The following is a 19,912-nucleotide window of genomic DNA, read 5'->3' as shown; positions in this document are numbered from 1 at the left end:
TGAACCCCTGTGGTTGCTGACCTGCCTCTGACTCAGTACCCAGAGGGAGAAGGAGAGAAGGACACCCTCCCCGCCCAGCTCCGGGTCTGCATGTGGCTCGGCAACGTGACTGACAGTAGGGACCTGGAGCTGCTCCGCCAGGGCGAAGTGGTCGTGTATGCAGAGACGGTGAGTGGGGGCGAGGCAGGGGGGCTGGCGGGAGGGTGACTTGGCACCAGCCCAACTCCGACGGTGGAGAAAAGATCGCTGGCAGAATCTGAGAACCGTAAAAGGAGCTAGAGGGAAGTGACAGAGACTAAAGGAGTCCCTTGTTGACAAGCCATGGGCTTGGTAACAGGAGGGCAACTGACTGGTCCCTTGGAGCCAGTCACTTTCACTGGGATGAAGCTTTACAGGGAATTTCTCCCAGTTAGTTCAGGGCACATGAAGTGAGTAAGGCTCAGACTGCTTGCAGGGTCCTTGTCCATCATTAACATGACAGCCCGGGACCCCTACCCACCTCAGCTGGGGAGGGGCAGTTCTGAAACAGAGGAACTGGAAACAGGGTAGCTTCCCTCAGAACCATAAACCCAGGGGGTTGGGCGAGCAGCCGGCCAGAGGCTGCTCTACAATCAGAGGAGGGGGAGGACACGGCTCACGAGAGGTCCTGAGAGTAGAGGGGAAATAAGTTTTGAGTTTCAGACTTCCCAGGTGGCTCAGTGGTAAAGAATCTGCCTGCGATGTAGGAGACCTGGCTTCAGTCCCTGGGTCAGGAAGATTCCCCTGCAGAAGGCTACCCACTCCAGGATTCTTGCCTGGAGAGTTCCATGGACAGAGGAGGTTGGCGGGCTACAGTCCATGACTCGCAGAGTCGGACACGACTGAGCAACTAACACTTCAGACTTTTTAGCTGAGTTAAAACCTGTTTTCATGGTTCCTATGTTGCATGCTGTGGATGGAGAGATGGTAGGACTTGAGGCGCGGAGACAGAGCAGGGTTAGGATGAGTGCAGGGAGCAGGGGCTGAGTGTCCCTCAGGGGAACGCGGAAGAAAGTTCCAGACCCAGTGGCAGTGGTGGAGCAGGACTGGGCTCCCCAGTGACGTGGGGAGGACAGGTCACGTCACAGGCAACCAGCAGGCTCTAACACAGGCATCCGCCCCACTCCACTCCTCCATAGCTGAGCCACCTGGGGTAGAGGTGACCTCTGAGCCTCAGCCTCATCACCCGTGAAATGGGAGTGTGTGGCTGAAAGGGGCCTGCATATGAGCACTTGATTCATGGCATCTGCCTGTGCTGACGGACAGCGGGGGAGATGCTGTCCCATCACAGGCGATGGCACAGCTCCTGCCCCCAGGCAGGTCCCACGCCCTTTCTTGCCTGGCTCCCTGTTTCTAGGAGGCGCGTACAGCCCAGGGTAGGAGGCTCTGGGCAGGTGCCGGGTGTGCGGAGGGGGCTGTAGGCGCTGACGTTTCCCCTCTCCCAGTACGAGAACCAGGCCAAGTTTAAGGACCAGTGGGGACAGCAGTTCCTGCAACACCGCCCCAACTTCTCGGACGTCACGGGGCACAAGGCCCTTCCCAAAGAAGATTTCAGAGAGCCCCCCGGATGGCACTGGGCGGGTCCGTGGACAGTGGAGCCTCAGAGGAGGTGAGGCTGGGGCGTGGGGCCTGGAGCCTGGGGCCCCTGGACAGGCAGCCTTGGAGCTGGCACTTCAGGAGGGCCAGTAGGCAGCAACTCAGGGAGGCAGGCATACAGCCACTGAAGCCTGGTCCCGGGGGGCCCTGCCCACCCCCCTACCCTGCTCGGTAGGCCCCGCTGCCCAGCCTTGCCCAGAGCAGGTGCTGCTGCCAGGTGTGGGAGTGCTTGGCCAGCGAAGGAGGACCCCAGGGGTCCGTAAGCTCAGGGAACTTGTGCTGGGAAGTGCTGGGAACTTGGGGTCTCGCCGCCCCCAGGCTGCTCCTGGACACGGACATCAACAAGAGCCAGGTGCTGGAGGAGGTGTATGAGAACCAGCGCCGGGATGCCATGGGGGCCTGGGTGCCTGCCGCCATCCCCAACACGGATGTGGTGAGCAAGGCATGGGGGACAATCCAGCTCCTGGGGTGGGGGGCCTGGGAAGCTGGGAGCGCTGGATCAGTGGGACCCTGGTGAGCACTGATGGGGTTTGTATCCCAAGGTGGCAGGAAGAGCTGCCCTAAGTGGGACTGGAAGAACGGCAGAGTGTCTCCGTCCCGCGTGTAAAGGCAGTGCTTTTACCCAGAATAGGAGGCTCTGTTTGGGGCTGCTCTAAACCAACACTGCCCGAGAAAACGTTTTTGTTTTTTTTAACTTTTTATTTTTTATTGCAGTAAAGCCAATTAACAATGTTGTGATAGTTTCGGGTGGACAGCAAAGGAACTCAGCCTCACACATGCGTATATCTGTTCTCCCCCACACTCCCCTCCCATCCAGGCGGGCACATAATGTTAAGCAGCTTTCCCTGTGCTAGCCAGTAGGTCCTTGTTGATTATCCATTTTCAGTTCAGCAGTGTGTACGTGTCCATGCCAAACTCCCTAACTATCCCTTCTCCCCTAGCAACCGTAAGTTCATTTTCTAAGTCTGTGAGTCCAAGAGAACTTTCTGTGATGATCAAAAATGTTCTGTATCACCACTGTCCACGTGTGGCTATTGAGTGCCTGAAATGTGGCCCTTGTGGGAGTGAGGAACTGAACTTTAAATTTTGTTTCTTTTCTATTTGGCCACACTGCACAGCTTGTGGAATCTTAGTTCTGTGACCAAGGATCAAACCTGAGCCTCCGGCAGTAGAAGCTCAGAGTTTTAACCATTGGACCATGAGGGAATTCCCAAATTTTGTTTCATTTTAGTGAACTTAAATAGAAGGAGCCCCAGGAGGCTGGTGGGCTTCTCAGGTGGCTCGGTGGTAAAGAATCCACCTGTCAATGCAGGAGACACAAGTTCAATCCCTGGGTTGGGAAGAGCCCTTGGAGGAGGAAATGGCAACCCACTCCAGAGTTCTTGCCTGGAGAATCCCACGGACAGAGGAGCCTGGTGGGTCATGGTCTATAAGGTTGCAAAGAATCCGACACAGCTGCACAACTGAACACACGCACGTGGAGGCTGGTGGCTGCTGACTGGGTCAGTTCAGTTCAGCCGCTCAGTCGTGTCTGACTGTTTGCGACCCCACGGGCTACAGCAGGCCAGCCTTCCCTGTCCATCAGCAACTCCCGGAGCTCGCTCAGACTCATGTCCATTGAGTCGGTGATGTCAGCCAACCATCTCATCCTTTGTCATCCCCTTCTCCTTCCGCCTTCAATCTTTCCCAGCATCAGGGTCTTTTCCAAGGAGTCAGTTCTTTGGCATCAGGTGGCCAAAGTATTGGAGTTTCAGCTTCAGCGTCAGTCCTTCCAACGAATAGTCAGGACTGATCTCCTTTAGGATTGACTGGTTGGATCTCCTTGTATTCCAAGGGATTCTCAAGAGTCTTCTCTAACACCGCAGTTCAAAAGCATCAATTCTTCAGCGCTCAGCTTTCTTTATAGTCCAACTCTCACATCCATACATGACCGCTGGAAAAACCACAGCCTTGACTAGACGGACCTTTTTTGGCAAAGTAATGTCTATGCTTTTTAGTCTGCTATCTAGGTTGGTCGTAACTTTTCTTCCAGGGAGCAAGCGTCTTTTAATTTCATGGCTGCAGTCATCTGGAGCCCCCCAAAATAAAGTCTATCACTGTTCCCATTGTTTCCCCATCTGTTGGATCTTAGTTTTTTGAATGTTGAGTTTTAAGCCAGTTTTTTTCACTCTCGTTTCACTTTCATCAAGAGGCTCTTTAGTTCTTTGCTTTCTGCCATAAGAATGGTGTCATCTGCATATCTGGGATTGTTTCTCCTGGCAATCTTGATTCCAGCTTGTGCTTTATCCAGCCTGGTATCTTGCATGATGTACTCTGCATATAAGTTAAATAAACAGGGTGACAATATACAGCCTTGACGTACTCCTGACTGGACAGCGAGATTAACTCACATCTTGCAGGCTGGTCTCCTCTGCACAAGGGCAGAGCTGGCTTGGGTGTGGGCAGGCAGCAGCATCCACCTGAGATTCAGTCACGCTAGTTTACTTTCATAGTCATATGTATGGTTATTTCCTACTTATGTTGAGTGGTTATATAAAGTTGATATAGAACTGATAGTGCTTATATAAAGTTTCCTTTTAAAAGTACATGTACAGTTCAGAAGGGCAAACCCATGAAAGCACATTAAGTGAACACTCAGATGGCACTAGATGTAAGAGGCACTGTCTGCTCCTGGGGTGGGAGCCCACGATGGCTGCAGTAGGCCCGCCCTGTCTGTCCACCCACAGAATGGAGAGCCCGTGGAGGCCCGGGAGATTGTGAAGTGCCCCCAAGGCTGGCACGTGAAGCAAACCTGGGCTGTGGAGCTGAACCATGCAGTGGACAATGAGGGTCAGTCCTCTGGACGCTGGCTGAGGGCGAAAGGGCCTGGAGCTGAAAACCGCCAAGCTCTCGGGTGGAGTGGGCCTATGTCCCTGGGGTCCCCAGCCTTCAGAAAGTGGGGCCACCCTACTTGCCACAGACATGGGCCCCAGCTTTAAGACAGGTGTGTGCATGCGTGCTAAGTCACTTCAGTCGTGTCCGACGCTTTGCAACCCCATGGACTGCCAGGCTCCTCTGTCCGTGGGGATTCTCCAGGCAAGAATCCTGGAGTGGGTTGCCATGCCTCCAGGGGATCTTCCCAGCACAGGGATTGAACTCGAGTGTCTTCTGTCTAACCTGCATTGGCAGGCGAGTTCTTTACCACTACCTCCATCTGGGAAGCCCACGTGCTGAATGCCTCCTGGGCACATGAACTGAGGCCAAGTCCAGAGCTTGGTTCACCCTAGTGGCCCCAGGGAAGGCGTAATGAATGGGCTAGGAGTCAGGAGACGGGGGCTCAGCGTGCAGGCTCTGCTACTTATGAACTGGGTGATGTGTGCGGGTCCCAGGACATCTGTGAGCTCACCTTCTCCATCTGTCAGATGGGCTGCTGGGCTCAGGCCACCGGGTGATGCTGGGTGACCACACCTTTCCTTGTGGCCAGATAGACCTGGATCTGAGGGACTGCACTGCCCCCTTGGCCTGCCCTTCCCGGGGCCTGTGTCTCAGGCCCATCCAAGCCCCTGAGCCCGTGGCCCCTGGGCACCCACGGGCCATGTCCTGGCCCCGCAGGCTGGGAGTACGGTGTGGGCATCCCGCCCTCGGGGCTGCCCCAGGTCTGGAACTCGGTGGAGAAGACCTACTACTCACGCCGGCGCCGGCGCTGGGCGCGAGTGCGCTACCGGGACCACGGGCAGCTGAGCCACGAACAGGAGACTCTCTCCTTCCTGCAGCTGGTGAGGGGCTGCCTGGCAGCGACCGGTGGGACCACAGAGTGGGAGGGGGGCCCACAGAGGGGGCCCACCCACTCCCACACCCACACGGGGTGAGAGGGCGCCTCTGCTCTTCCTGCAGCACCACCCCGGCCTGGCTGAGGATGAGGCAGGCTGGGAGTACGGCGTCTTCGGCTCCAAGTTCCACCTGAACCCTGAGCCCCAGAGCCGCTTCCGCCGCCGCTGCTGGCACCGCAGGCTGGCCCCCAACAAGGTCAAGGGCATTGCACCCATATTCCTCCTGGAGGGATCCTTGGTAAAGCCCCAGTGGTCTAGGGGTCTCCCCCCTGCAACCCTGCCTCCGGAGCCAGGGCACACCTGGTGGGGCAGGCAGCTGGAGATGCCCCGTGTGGTCAGATGCAGTGACCGCTGTGGGGTGGTGGAGGGGACATGCTTGGGCTTTGGCTGGGGAGAAGGGTGACCTGGGCCTGGGCTGGAGGTGACAAGAAAGGCACCCAAGAGCCTCAGGGAGTCTGTCCTGGGCACAGAGCACAGATATGAAAGAGCAGGCGAGGAGGGCGGACATGGTGTCGTCCACACGGAGGCTGGACAGAATCATGAGTTCTCGGAGGGCGCCCCCGGGGATCACCCAGACACCCAGCCTGCCTTTCATCTACTGCGTCTTCAACAGTGAGCGTGCAGCGAGTCTGCCTGGGTGGCCCCAGACGCCCCCAGTGCCTGAGGGCGGGGAGCAGGGGGCCTGGGGTGGGGGGCCTGAAGGCAGGTGGCAGACATGGCTCCTCTCTCTCCCAGAGCCCCACTACTACCAGCTCTTCTGCTACATCTACCAGGCCCGGAACCTGATGTCCAGCCACGTCCAGACATTCCAGGGTAGGCAAGGGCACGCCTTCTCCGCCACCCTCTCAGGGACCTCCCCAATTTGACCACTCAGCAGTACAAAGGATGGCGAGGGAGGGGGTGACAACCATGCAGACCCCTGCCCCCAGCAGCTCATGAGCCTGGTTGCGGAAAAGACACGGGAACAGGGGACACAGGATGGGCGCGGTCTGTCGGTGTGTCCCCAACACCGTGAGGTCAGGAAGGGGAGGCTCCACCCAGAAGAGACCACTTAGCTGGGCCGTGAAGAGGGCCGGGGTGGAGGAGACACGCAGGCTAGAGAGAGGGAGACAGGTTTGGGCCCCACTTGTCCCTTGCATGGGACAGATGACAGGTGGGCATGAGGTTTGGCAATTTCTGGCCCCACAGGGAGATTTCAGGTGCCCTGGGCTGGCAGTGGCCCTCTTTGTCAGAGGTCAGAGTGCTGGACGGGGTCTAGCCGGGGCAGTGGGTGTCCGCTGGGAGCTGTGTCCATTGGGAACATCGAGAGGGCTTCCCTGGTGGCTTAGCAGTAAAAAAAAATTCGCCTGCAGTGCAGGAGATTCAAGAGACGCAGGTTTGATCCCCGGGTGGGGAAGATCTCCTGGAGGAGGAAATGGCTACCCACTCCAGTTTCCTGCCTAGAGAATCCCATGGACAGAGAAGCCCAGCAGGCTACATAGTCCATGGGATTGCAGAGAGTCAGACACCACTGAGCAGCTAAACCACCACCAGCCTCTTCCAAAGGGCCTTGTGATGTCCCCTGATGCCAAGGCCACTTGCTGATAATGAGGAAGAGTAGCCATGTACATGTAGCCTGGCCCCCAGAACCCCTCCAGAGAAGCCACGGGGCGCTCTGAGTCTGTGACGCCTGGACCCCAGCTATGACAGTTTAAGGTGGCCTCTGGCTATCAGCCCATGGGCTCTGCGCCTAACGCTGAGGTGGCCTTCTGGGGGAGCTGGAGTGGCTGCGGCTGGCGGGCCCAAGCCTCCCTGGGCACTGGATCCGGTGGTGCCAGCGGCTCGAAGAGAGGAGGGCTTCACTCAGTAGCTCCAAGGCACCACCTCCTCAACTTCCGCCCCCAGGGCCCTTCATCAGGCTGGTCTTCTTGAACCACAGCCAGTGCACCCAAACCCTGAAGAGCTCTACAGCCCCCACATGGGCCCAGACGCTCGTCTTTCAGCACCTCCTTTTGTACGAGAACCCTCAGGACACCAGAGAGAGCCCGCCTTGTGTGGTGTTGGAACTGTGGCAGCGGGACCCCCAGGTGAGGCGGGCTGGGCTGGGCAGAGCTCTGAGGAGACTGTATTTTATTCATCTTATTTTATTTGCTTCGTTGTGCAGCATGATTGGGGCTTCCCAGGTGTTGCTAGTGGTAAAGAACCCGCCTGCCAGTGCAGGAGACATAAGAGATACTGGTTCGATCCCTGGGTTGGGAAGATCCCCTGGAGGAGGAAGGCATGGCAAGGCACTCCAGTCTCCTTGCCTGGAGAATCCCATGGACAGAGGAGCCTGGCGGGCTGCAGTCCATGGGGTTGAAAAGAATTGGACATGACTGAGCGACAGCACTTATGCATGCACGTGGCAGGAAGGGATCTTAGCTGTCTGGCCAGGGATTGAATTCATGCCCCCTGCAGTGGAAGTGAGCAGTCCTAACCACTGGACCACCAGGGAATTCCTGTGAGGGGTCATTCTTGTAGAGGAGAATATTCAGAAAGTGCTCAGTGAGGCTGATTCGCAGAGCACATCCTGAGAACATAAATGTCAGCCCTGACCCTGGTGTCGTCGGAATCCCGGGAGGAGCTGGAATGCTGCCAGCCTGGGCCCCAGGTTCTGTGACTTCCCCCTTCCCTGCAGGGCAATGAGACACTGTGGGGACGGAGCATATGGCACCCGGTGGTCTGGCTGGACGCCCAAGACCGGATCCTGCCCCCTATGAGGTGGCACCCCCTTGTAAAAGGGCTGGAGGACGAGGAGGGTGAAATCTTGGCGTCCTGTGAGCTGATCCTTGAAACTGAGGTGCTAGGAGAGGGGGCCCAGCTGGGAGGTGGGGTGCTCAGCGCCCCGACCCTGCCCCACTCCTCTGCCATGGGTTCCCACAACCGGCAGCCCCCAAGCCCAGTCCCTCAAGAAAGCCCTGGGGGGCCCTGGCTCAGACACCACTGGGCTGGGTGGTGCCGACCTGCCCAGCCTCTCCATGACTCGCCACTAGCTTCTGCCCAAAGGGCTCCAGGGCCGCCTCAGCTGAGTGCTCTCAGGGTCCTGCTTGAGTGGGGGAGGAGCACAATAGGACCAGACCAATGGGGCCTCATGCTCCCTACTCCCCTGCCTCATCCCTTCAGAGCCTCAGACAGCAGCTGCCCATGTTAAGTGTGCCCTGGAAGAATGGCATCTACATCCTCCCCAAGAGCATCCAGCCCACGCTCCGGAAAATGGCTATTGAGGTGACAAAGTGTGGAGCGGGGCAGGCGGGCGGGCGGGGCACAAGCTGTCCCCAGAGCAGTTGAGCATCGCGGAGCACTCTCTGCTCACCCTCTTGTGCCTTCTGCCTACCTGACCAAAAGCTCAGACCCCGAGAAGATACCCTGTGAGAGACACAGGGAGACAGGAGAGACGTGAAGGGCAGAAGCTCTGATAGAATATTTTGCAGTATTTTAATGCAAATCTCTGCAGCAGCAAAATATCATGAAGTAGCGCTAGTGGTAAAGAACCTGCCTGCTAATACAGGAGACGTAAGAGACACAGGTTCCATCCCTGGGTGGGGAAGATCCTCTGGAGAAGGAAATGGCAACCCACTCCAGTATTCTTGCCTGGAGAATCTCATGGACAGAGGAGCCTGGTGGGCTACAGTCCAGGGGGTCGCAAAGAGTCGGACATGACTGAGTGGCTTGGCACTCAGCAAGTCGTAGACAAAGGGCTTTAGCATTCATTACCTACTGTGTGTGAGCCTCACGTGGCCCCTGAGCAAAAATTAGGGACTACTACCATCCAAAGAAGGAAATTCAGGCTCTGAGAAATAACACAGCCACACACAGTAACACAGGGGCTCAGTGGCAGCAGCAGAGTTGAAGCCTGGTCCTGCCAGACTCCAAGTGACAGGACGTTTCTCACCTCTTCCAAGAGTAGCATGGAAGGCCCCATATTAGAACCCACATGCCTGCCGCAGACCTGGCCAAGAGTGGACAATGGTCAGGTCATCCCAGCACCACAGCCCGGGTCAGGCCAGGTGGCTGGTTCCCAGTCTGCCCCGAGGCAGCTCTGTGAGGAGGGTGTGAACCGCTCGTGGGGTGCCCAGTGTGGGTCCACTGAGAGCGAGGTCTCAGGGCACTATCCCGCTGACTGGCCATGGAGCTCTGTGGGACCCAAGACATCCATGAGCTAGAGGGCACAGCCATGCCTAGGAGCCCGGGGGCCACACCAGCTGCTGTAGGCCTGGGAGGCAGCCAGCGTCAGGAACTCAGCCCCCAGAGAAATGTTTAGAGGCCAGACGGGCAGCAAGGGAGCAAGGAGGAGAGGGACAGTGCCCGGGCCTGGAGCAGAAGCGCTCCTTCTCACAGGAGAGGGGGCCTGAGTGCGCCGCCAGACTCTCCAGCACCCAGCCTCGTGCCCTGGCCCTGCAGCCCCCCAGCCAGGCTGGGCCCCCGACACAGAGGCGCCGCCTGTCCCCGTCCTCACCCGCTGTCCATCCCGCCAGATGCTGGTCTGGGGCCTTCGCAACATGAAGCAGGTGCGCTCGCCCCAGCTCCTGGTGGAATGCTGGGAGGAGTCCCTGCAGACCGAGCCCATCAGGGACTTCCAGACCAATCCCAACTTCACCCAGTCAGCCCTCCTCCTCACGCTGGTAAGGACGCTGTGGGCGAGGGCTGGGACAGTGCCCGCCGCGCGGGAAGCCTCACGCCCTGGCCTGTCCGGGGCTGCAGTACATGCCTACGGAGGAGACCTTTGCGCTGCCCCTGGTGCTGAAGGTGGTGGACAATCAGGACTTCGGCCAGGAGACCGTGGTGGGCCAGGCCAACGTCCACTCTCTGCAGCCCTACTTCTGTGACCCCTGGGCCGAGGACTACGTGCCCCCGCGGCCCCCAAGTATGACCCTCTCTCCCTGCCCCTCCCCCAGCCTCACCCACAGGGTGCCCCTCATCCTCCCCCTCGTCCCCTCTTCCGAGACTCACGACTGCGCTTTCTCCACTCAGCGCTGTCGGTGAAAAAGTACCAGGAGGTGAGTGAAGGGCCGGAGGCCCTGTGCTATTTCAGGAAATGGCCCTTGTGCCTGAGGTGGGTAAACAGAGCTCTGATGTCTGTGCCTCCAGGGTGAGGCCTACTTGTTCAAGGAAACTCAAGAGCAGCAATTCTCAACCTGGGCTGCACATTAGAATTGCTCAAGAATTTTAAAAAGCCCTGATGGCCAGGCTATTGACCAACTGCTGGGGGTAGGACCCAGGTGGCATAAATCTCTCTTTTTTTTTCCCAAGGGCTTCTCTGGTGGTTCAGATGGTAAAAAATCCTGCCATGTGGGAGATCTGGGTTCGATCCCTGGGTGGGGAAGATCCCCTGGAATGGCTTACTCACTCCAGTATTCTTGCCTGGAGAATTCCACAGACAGAGGAGCCTGGCGGGCTACAGTCCACGGGGTCACAGAGTCGGACACGACTGAGTGACAACGCTTTCATACCTCACCCCACCCCAAGTGATTCCAGTGTTTCTGAACTTCAGAACTGCTGCCCTGGAGCAGCACCTGTTGACTTTGAATGCACAGGAATCCTTGGGACATCCTGAACAAATGCAGATTCGGATCCAGGAGCCTGGGGTGGGACTTAAGGCTCTGAACTTCTGAGCCTTCCGGAGTTCAATCTGGGCTGCGGGCAACGAGAACCTAGAACAAACCTTCCCCTCCTTCTTGGCCCCCATCCTATGTCTGAGGACCCGTGAATTAAGAGGCCTCTGTGAATGGGAAGGGAGCCGTGACCTCGAGCCTGTTCTCCCCTGGGAAGTGGGAGGCGATGGGCAGCTGGGCCTCGCCTCGCTCATGTGCAGTCATTTTTCAGCTCCTAGGTTACCTCTATGAAAAGTTCTGGTTCAAGTCCAGCAAAGCTGAGGTGATGGAGGCTCAGCCTCGGGGAATAAGGAACAACCCTGGGCAGCTCAGGGGAAGGGTGGGGGCAGAGGAAGCCACCGTGCCCCTTCCCCAGGGGCCAAAATGCCCCTCTCCCTGCCAGGACGAATACGACCAGGAAGTAGACTGGTGGAGCAAGCTGTTCTGGGCCACCGGAGACGCTCCCCAGACCTTGAAGTACAAGTACAAAGACTATCACACCCTGAAGGTTCGCAGGCCCCTGAGAGCGAGGACCACTGAGGGATGGGAGAGTCCTGGGGGAGGCCAGCACACGGGTACCGAGGCCTCAGGGAACGGCCACGCTGGTGGAGACGGGGAGAGGGGCAGCAGGCAGTGTTCCCGCACCATTTTCACAAGACTCTGGACCACAAGACCCGTGGCCACACTCTTTCAGGAACCAGCACTCCCACTGGCAGCTGTGCTGACCCCAGGGGTCCCTCCGCCGGCCCCATCCTAGGAATGGTCCCCTCAGGCCAGGCCCTGGCTGGCTGCCCCCACCAGCGGGGTCCTCCGTGCCCTCCCACAGGTGTATGACTGCGAGCTAGAGGCTGTGCCAGCCTTCCAAGGCCTGCAGGACTTCTGCCAGACCTTCAAACTCTACCAGGAATGGCCCAGGCTGGACAGCCCTGTGGTAGGGGAGTTCAAGGTGTGTGTCCAACCCTGCGTGGCTGCACCCATCACCCTGGGCCCCTTCTGCCCGGAGGAAGACTGATAGGAGCCCTGGTTCTATATGTTCATTGTGAGGATGGGAATGGAGGGCTTGACAGTCTTGGGAGTGGGGGTCAGAGACTGACCTCTGAAGGGACTCAGGGTTGCCTCCCCTGATGCAGGAAGGGCTAGGGCTTTTCAATCCCTGCTCAGGCTCAAGCTTTTGAAAAGAAGTGTGGACCTGGAGGGGTGGATGGGGGTGGAGAGCTCCCTTCAGCAGAAACCGGGAGCTCAGTTCCTGTGTTAACACCCCTCTGAATGCCCTTCCTGATCACCCCTCCTGAACATCATGGTCCTCCCTGAGCATCTCTGCAGCACTTGCCCCCAAGGGTCCTTGTGGGTTTCAGGTCCTGCCATCCTCAACACAGCCCACTCTTCTGACCTGGGACCCGGGGCCCCTCCTGGAGGGACTTACACAGCCAGGCCGCTGCTGCCAGGCTGGCGGCCAAGACCTTCTCTCCCTGACACACGCACAGGGCCAGTTCCGCGTCTACCCCTTTCCTGAGAACCCGGAAGCGCCCAAGCCCCCTCGCCAGTTCCCGCTTTGGCCTAAGAAAGAGGACTTCCCCCAGCAGTGCCTGGTGCGGGTGTACATCGTGCGAGCCTTCCACCTGCAGCCCCAAGACTTCAACGGCCTGGTAACCAGCACCCCCGAGCCGCAGCACTTGGCCTCCCAGCCCTGCCCACCCCTACACCTCACTCTGCACTGCAGCATCCTGGAGCTCCCTCAGGCTGACGCCCAGACGTCTGCACAAAGGGCTCCTCTCTGACCCACTCCGGTGCTCCCTCGCCAACCCAGGCTGATTCCTATTTCCTGTCCTCCCCTCCCTTCTCTCTGAACCCCAGTGTGACCCTTACGTGATCCTGAAACTGGGACAGACGATGCTTGGCAACCGGGACAAGTACCAGCCCAACACTCTGGACCCCATCTTTGGCGTGTGAGCCGCCCAGTGCGCCGGGTCCCACACCCCTACTCTCCTCCCCCGCGGGTCAGGAGCAGTCCTGGAAGCAGACAATTCTTCTAGCTTCTGCGTTCCTAGCATCGTGTTCAACGGATGGACAAAGCACCTGCACCAACGGGCAGCCCAGCTCTCCCCTCCCTCTCTAACACGCTGCCCTGGAAGGGAGCTCAGAGTCCTGCACCCCAGGCCTATCAAAAGTTACTCCCAGGATTTCCCTGGTGGTCCGGTGGCTAAGACTCTGCACTCCCAGTGCAGGGGGCCTAGGTTTGACCCTGCTCAGGGAACTAGATCCCACATGCTGCAACTAAGAGTTCTCGCACCACAACCAAAGATCCTGCGTGTCACAACTAAGACCCAGAGCAGCCCCCCGCCCCCCCCCAAAAAAAATTGCTCCCACCAGGACTGAGGGCTGGTTATTGGCAGAGGACAGTCATGCCAGGCTCTGCTCTCTATATCCACCGGGACCAGAGTGGCGCACAGGCACAGGGGCCAGGATGCTGGAGAAATGGAGGCAGGTGGATAACATGGTCCTCAGTCTCTATCTCCAACACCCTCCCCCCAGGATGTTTGAACTGAGCTGCACCATCCCCCTGGAGAAAGACCTAGAGATCCAGCTATATGACTTTGACCTATTCTCACCTGATGATATGATTGGAACCACAGTCATTGACCTTGAAGACCGACTCCTGTCTGGCTTTGGAGCTCGTTGTGGGCTCTCCAAATCCTATTGCCAGTGAGGACCTGAGCTGGGCGGGGGGTGGCGGGTGGTGGGCAAGGGAGCAGGTGAGGGTGGAGGAAGGAACCCATAGCTCCCCTTGAAGACATCTGCATCCCGAGCCGGGGAGCTGGGGCCCAAACCCATCTGCAGGCCCGCTCCCAGCACCAGTCAGCCTGCAGCGGGCAGCAGGGGCTTCTCCAGGACTCAGGTCTCCCCACAGGTCAGGACCCTTCAGGTGGCGGGATCAGATGCCCCCAAGCTTGCTCTTGGAGCACCACGCCAAGCGAAAGGGACTACCACCACCTCTCTTCAGCCCTGAGGGTGACTCTGTTTATTACAACGGGAAAAAATTCGAACTGCAAAGCTTTGGTGAGAAGCATACACACCTGCCAGCAAGCGCAGGGCCAGGCCTCTGCCTCCAGTGGGGCTCAGGATGGAGGTGTTGCCAGAGGGCATTGCCCCCCACCCTGTCCTCTGCACACATGCCAAGTTGCTTCAGTCATGTCCGACTCTGTGTGAACTTTGGACTGCAGCCCGCCAGGCTCCTCTGTCCATGGGGTTCTCCAGGCATGGAGTCGGTTGCCATTTCCTGTTCCAGGGGATCTTCCCAACCCAGGGATTGAACCCACATCTCTCTAATCTACATTGGCAGGAGGGTTCTTTACCACCAGCACCACCCTGTCCCATACCCTCCTGTAATGGATAACCAAGTCCGCCTCCCAGGCTGAGGGTGAAGGCTGGGCCCACGTGGGGGATGGGAAGGCCCCTGACTTCCTGATACCTCCTCCCCATCCCCTCTCCGATACAGAACTCAAGCCCCCTAGAGCGCGCTTCTTGGGATCTAAGAAAGAGCGCCTGGCTCTGTACCTCCTGCACACCCAGGGGCTGGTACCCGAGCATGTGGAGACCCGCACTCTGTACAGCGACAGCCAGCCGGGCATTGACCAGGTATGAGACTTGAGGGGCCAGAGCGGGAGGCAGGGAAGCCCCACCATCTAGGATGAGAGGGGCAGGAAAGGCCAGGCATGCACAGGTGTGACTGCAAGGACGACAAATCTGTTCTGGGTGTGTTAATAAGAAGCTGCAGCGACGTCACGCAGAGTGGAGAGAGTCAGAGCTGGAAAAGTTGCTGATGAAAAACTGAGGCCCTGTGTCTGCTGTGGAAGCATTTGGGGGCCCCACCCGCCAGGGTCAGACTTCATAACCCTGACTTGGCTGTGAAATGCAGGCTGTGTTTTCTATACAGCAAGGAACCCCAAACAAAAAGAATAAAGATCCCCACAGGCACCCCAGTGATCCCCCGTCCTCCAGCCACCAGAATGGCTCGGGGCATTCTCCCCATCTCTCAACCTGACAGCACGTTCTACGTAACAAAGTTCTCTGCTGAGCACTTTTTAAAACCACCCTCACTGAACTTGTCTTCTCATTCAGTGGGGCCGGTTTCAGAAGAGTAAAACTAGGTCACGTGGTTTGAAGGACTCACCGTTGGTAGCTCTTTTTGTTGCTGTTGTCCAGTTGCCAAGTTGTGTCCGACTCTGTGACCCCATGGAGCGCAGCACGCCAAGCTTCCCTGTCTTTCACCAGCTTCCGGAGTTTGCTCAAACTAACGTCCATTGAGTCAGTGATGCTGTGTAATCGTCTCACCCTCTGTTGCTCCCTTCTCCTCCTGCCCTCAATCTTTCCCAGCATTAGGTTATTTTCCAATGAGTCGGCGCTTCACATCAGGTGGCCGAAGTATTGGTGACTCCTTCTTGCTTTCTTCTCTCCCCTTTCCTCACTGGTTCTATCCCTTCTTGCCTAGACCTCTGTGCTTGGTATCCTTAGGATGTGGTTCCACAACATGAAATGACCTGGTGATCACCAAGCTTACCCTTTTTCGGGGCCACTAGGTGGTTAATCAACACAGCCCCCATCCCATTCGTAGCCCCGTGCAGAGAGGCTGTCAGGCAGGGCCTGTTAAATGGCATCCCCCTGCAGACCCCAGTGACATGTGATGCCCCAGCACCACAGCCCCCAGCTTCACAGCCATCACACGCCACCAGCATGTTCTCCCCACCAAAAAAAGAAAGTGGAAGCTGGTGTGTGGTGTGCTGACTTCCTGTCTGAAGTCCATCGACTTCCCAGATCCCCCAATACTTAGTGCTAGAAACACAGCCTCAGCAGGCCTAGACCCTGGGACGGGGACCCCCACCAGGCCAGCATGCCGAGAGCGGGGAGTAGCGGGGTGGGAGGGTTGGCCAAGCCCAGCTTATCCTTGTCCACTCTAGGGAAAGGTGCAAATGTGGGTGGACATCTTCCCCAAGAAGCTTGGGCCTCCCGGCCCCCCAGTCAACATTGGGCCCAGGAAACCTAAAAGGTGAGTGACACCAGGCAGGGTGGCCCAGCCAGTGTGCGGGGCACCAGCAGGCTCCAACCCCGAGTCACTGTGACACTTTCCCTCTGCTGGGACTCTAGGGCGCCGCTGCTTCGTGCCGTCCCCCCAAGCCCAGCCTGACTTGGGTGGAAACGGAGCACAGCCACCCGCCCCCCCCACCTCCCAGGCCTGTTCCTTTGCTGAGGCTGCGGTTGGGGAGCTATTCCTCCACAAAGCTTCAGACAATGGTGGCTGCAGGTATGAGCTCCGCTGCGTTATCTGGAAAACTACCCTTGTGGACCCGAAGGAGAAGAGTTTAAGTTACGACAGGATAAACGACATCTATGTCAAAGGGTGAGGGGGCACAGGGTGCCCTCCGGTATGCCAAGTTCTATCATTCCTGGGGGTGCTCCTGGTCTCGGGGCATGCTGGGCGGCCCTCCCCCCAGGGGCTCCAGCTCAGGGAGTGGGGATGTTCCTGATCTCGGGGTGTGCTGGGCAGCCTTCCCCCCAGGGGCTCCAGCTCAGGGAGTGGGGATGCTCCTGATCTCAGGGTGTGCTGGGCGGCCCTCCCCCTGGGGCTCCAGCTCAGGGAGTGGGGACAATCAACCGAGAACCCCAGGTGAGAAGACTCTGGCCCCAGGTGGCTCTTCGGGCTGGAGAAGGACACGCAGAAGACGGACGTCCACTACCGCTCCCTGACGGGGGAGGGCATCTTCAACTGGCGGTTCATCTTCACCTTGGACTACCTGGCAGCAGAGCACGTGTGTGTCTTGAGCGAGAAGGTAACATGCCCAGGCTTCGCAGGTGGCACAGTGGTAAAGAATCCACCTGCTGATGCAGGAGACACGGGTTCGATCCCTGGGGTCGGGAAGATCCCCTGGAGGAGGAAATGGCAACCCACTCCAGTACTCTTGCCTGGAGAATCCCATGGACAGAGGAGCCTGGCAGGCTAAGTGCACGGGGTTGCAGAGTCGGACACGACTAAGTGACCAAGCACACAGCCAACAGGCCCAAGGTGGGGTGGGGGGTGAGACACGCTCCTCCCCTCCCCCTAGAGCCTGCGAGTTGCATGGAGACACTTGGAATGTGGCCTCCTGCCACTCCTCCTACTCCATGGCCGTCCCATCGCTGCTGGGTGGTGAGCGGCTCAGTGGCCATGAACTCTCAAGAGCCAGGCCGGTAATACACGTCCTGCCACCCTCCAGGACTACATATGGAGCCTGGACCCCACGGTGACGAAGTTCCCAGCCCGGCTCATCATCCAGGTCTGGGACAACAACATCATCTCCACGGATGACTTCATAGGTGAGACCCCGGCGCGGGGCCCGCAGCCACAGAGCAGGGAAGTGCCTTCCCGCTGACGACCTTTCTCTGGGTTTAGGTGTCCTGGAGCTGGACTTGTCGGACATGCCCCTCCCGGCCCCGCACGCTAGGCTGTGCTCTGTGAGGATGCTGGAGGCTGACCCCAAGTGGCCCCACTTCCTCCAGCACAAGCACTCGTCCCTCTTTAAGATGAAGAATGTGGCTGGCTGGTGGCCTTGCCAGGTTCTCGATGGTGGCAAATGGCGCTTGTCGGTAGGAGCTGGGGCAGGTGCCTGTTGCCTGGGTTACAGGGCTGACTGCTGAGCCACACTGTTTGGTCGCTAAGTCCTGTCCAACTGTTTGCGACCCCATGGACTGTAGCCCACCAAGCTCCTCTGTCCGTGGGATTTCCCAGCAAGAATACTTGAGTGGGTTGCCATTTCCTTCTTCAGAGGATCTTCCCGACCCAGGGGTTGAACCCAAGTCTCCTGCCTTGGCGGGTGAATTCTTTACCTCTGAGCCACTGGGAAGCCCGCCGTGCCACATAAGCTGGCTCTAACAGACTTCTGGGGACCTGAGCTGAACCCCCTTTCCCTTCTGAACCCTGGAAGAGGCAGGTTCTTGTTCCTGCTGTCTGAACTCAGTGCCCCCACAACCCATGGTGTTTCTAGGGTAAAGTGAAGATGACCCTGGAGATACTGACAGAAAAGGAAGCCTTAATCAAGGCGGCAGGACGAGGCCAGTCAGAACCCAACCAATACCCTACACTCCATCCTCCCTTGTAAGGGTCCCGCAGGGTAAAGGCACTGAGGCTCTCTTCCTGGTGCAAAAAGCTGAGCTGCTGGGCCTGGCTGGGGAGGGGGCTGAGAAGTAAAGAGGGGTACTTAACCCACCCCTCAACTCCAACTCAATGCTCAGTTATAATCAGGGGAGTGCAGCTGCAGGGAGAGAGGGGTGGGCAGAAGCAGAGCTGCTTTTTTTTTAAACTGAAAGCCCTTTTGCTCTGGGTTACTTGACCTGAAGGTTCCCTCTGCCCTCTTCCCTTCTCTGCCAACCCTGCTCTCGGACAGACGCACCCACACCCTGTTCATGTGGTTCCGGTCACCCATTGGGAAATTCATCCGTGTATTCTGGAGACGCTATCGCTTCAGAATCATAGCCGCCGCCATCATACTGCTCATAGGGCTTCTGCTGTTCAACTTTATCTATTCGGCTCCGGTGAGTGACAAGCCTAGGGGACAGGGGCGAAGGTGCCATGCCTCTTGGATGATGTGAGAGAGTGTTTCTGGGCTGCTACCTCAGGCTGACCGTTGCTCGTTCTCTCTAGAACTATTTGGCCATGAGCTGGATCAAACCGGAACTTCGGCTGAATGCCCCCATTCAAATATACGCCAATATCATCAATGCGCCAAACGCCAGTAGCACCAACTCTTCCAACCTCACCACTCCCCAGCAGAGCCTGAAACCTACAACGGCCCTTAGGCTGAAACACCTCCAGGGACACGTGACGCACCTGCGGGATATTCTTCCAGCACTTCCAGCCCCATAGAACTAATCCCCCCCATCTGCCAGGCTGGGCTCCTGGCCCACCGACAGCCCCACCTTTCAGCTTCCTACAGGTTCCTTGTTTCTGGGGACTTGGAATAGTCTAGCCATTCTGTTCAGAAACCACTTCCAACAAGCAGGGCAGAGCTGTAATTTTCCATTGAAATAAAGAGCATTTGTAACAGAGAGGCACCTTGTATCTGGGCGATTGACACCACCATAGGCAAGGCCAGCCTCTGGGACGAGACCCAGAGGGGCGGGAGGCACCTCTTTGAGCCTCCAGGGCTCATCCATTTTGTGGGCCTCAGGTTGGAGGAAACAGAAGGCCAGGGCATCCGTGAGGAGAGATGGCTCCTTGGAGGGTAGGGCTGCTGCCCTCCCCTGTCATGTGGCCAGGTGGCCCCCTCGTCCTGGGACACAGCTGGGACTCCAGGGCCCAGAGCAATGTTGGGCCCTACTCACGACAGGAAGGCTGCCCTGGGGGCTCAGCTGGAAAGAATCTGCCTGCAATGTGGGAGACTTGGGTTGGGAAGATCCCCTGGAGAAGGGAACTGGCGTGTTTCTAGAACACAAGGCAAGAACCAAAGCAAAAGCTACAACGCTAGTCAGACCTCACACATGTTGCTCTGAGGCTGGCCCCGAGTCGGGGGCTGGAGGTAGTATACCCTCTTTCACGTCTTCTTGCCTTCCTCAGAGCCTCGAAAAATTCCTGAGCTAGAATCACACGAAAGCCACAAGTGTGGTCTCCTCAAGGCTGAGATCTCCCTCCTGCACCCCCGGTTCGGGCCAGTTCACGAGCCCACCCTTGTGCCCCCAACATAGGTGTCTATCCAGTCTCCCCTGGAGCTCAAAAACACAAAACAGCCATCTGCTTCCTCAGTTTCAAAGAAACTGAAGGCCAAGCCCTGGTGCGTGGGGGCGGTCGGGAGGGCCCCACTGTCACCCCACCTGCAGGAGAGACCTACAGCTCGTGGGAAGGATGTGAGAAAG

General features: G+C 58.0%; 1 protein-coding gene across 1 annotated transcript in view; it reads left to right on the top strand.

Annotated features, from left to right (window-relative positions):
- Positions 1-19,110, top strand: part of FER1L5 (fer-1 like family member 5) — a 53,887-nt gene extending 34,777 nt beyond the window's left edge. Inside the window, exons 23-51 of the mRNA XM_086328161.1 lie at positions 37-168; positions 1,464-1,627; positions 1,933-2,047; positions 4,341-4,443; positions 5,206-5,369; positions 5,488-5,661; positions 5,894-6,035; positions 6,159-6,236; positions 7,308-7,489; positions 8,080-8,241; positions 8,565-8,666; positions 9,917-10,063; positions 10,143-10,305; positions 10,413-10,438; positions 11,265-11,540; positions 11,859-11,978; positions 12,517-12,678; positions 12,887-12,978; positions 13,565-13,735; positions 13,941-14,089; positions 14,529-14,668; positions 15,988-16,076; positions 16,332-16,427; positions 16,716-16,857; positions 17,281-17,380; positions 17,457-17,650; positions 18,049-18,158; positions 18,448-18,595; positions 18,705-19,110. Of these exons, the coding sequence (XP_086184287.1) occupies positions 37-168; positions 1,464-1,627; positions 1,933-2,047; positions 4,341-4,443; positions 5,206-5,369; positions 5,488-5,661; positions 5,894-6,035; positions 6,159-6,236; positions 7,308-7,489; positions 8,080-8,241; positions 8,565-8,666; positions 9,917-10,063; positions 10,143-10,305; positions 10,413-10,438; positions 11,265-11,540; positions 11,859-11,978; positions 12,517-12,678; positions 12,887-12,978; positions 13,565-13,735; positions 13,941-14,089; positions 14,529-14,668; positions 15,988-16,076; positions 16,332-16,427; positions 16,716-16,857; positions 17,281-17,380; positions 17,457-17,650; positions 18,049-18,158; positions 18,448-18,595; positions 18,705-18,926 (4,065 nt within the window). The 3' untranslated portion in view covers positions 18,927-19,110. The remainder of the gene's footprint in view (positions 1-36; positions 169-1,463; positions 1,628-1,932; positions 2,048-4,340; positions 4,444-5,205; positions 5,370-5,487; positions 5,662-5,893; positions 6,036-6,158; positions 6,237-7,307; positions 7,490-8,079; positions 8,242-8,564; positions 8,667-9,916; positions 10,064-10,142; positions 10,306-10,412; positions 10,439-11,264; positions 11,541-11,858; positions 11,979-12,516; positions 12,679-12,886; positions 12,979-13,564; positions 13,736-13,940; positions 14,090-14,528; positions 14,669-15,987; positions 16,077-16,331; positions 16,428-16,715; positions 16,858-17,280; positions 17,381-17,456; positions 17,651-18,048; positions 18,159-18,447; positions 18,596-18,704) is intronic.
- The last annotated feature ends 802 nt before the right edge of the window (positions 19,111-19,912 follow it).

This window comes from Bos grunniens, chromosome 11 (assembly GCF_055505025.1).
Source record: "Bos grunniens cultivar Pamir isolate PY7600 chromosome 11, Bosgru_T2T1.0, whole genome shotgun sequence".
NCBI lineage: Eukaryota > Metazoa > Chordata > Mammalia > Artiodactyla > Bovidae > Bos > Bos grunniens.
Note: the sequence above shows the minus strand (reverse complement) of the source record. Positions and strands in the feature narration are given on the sequence as shown.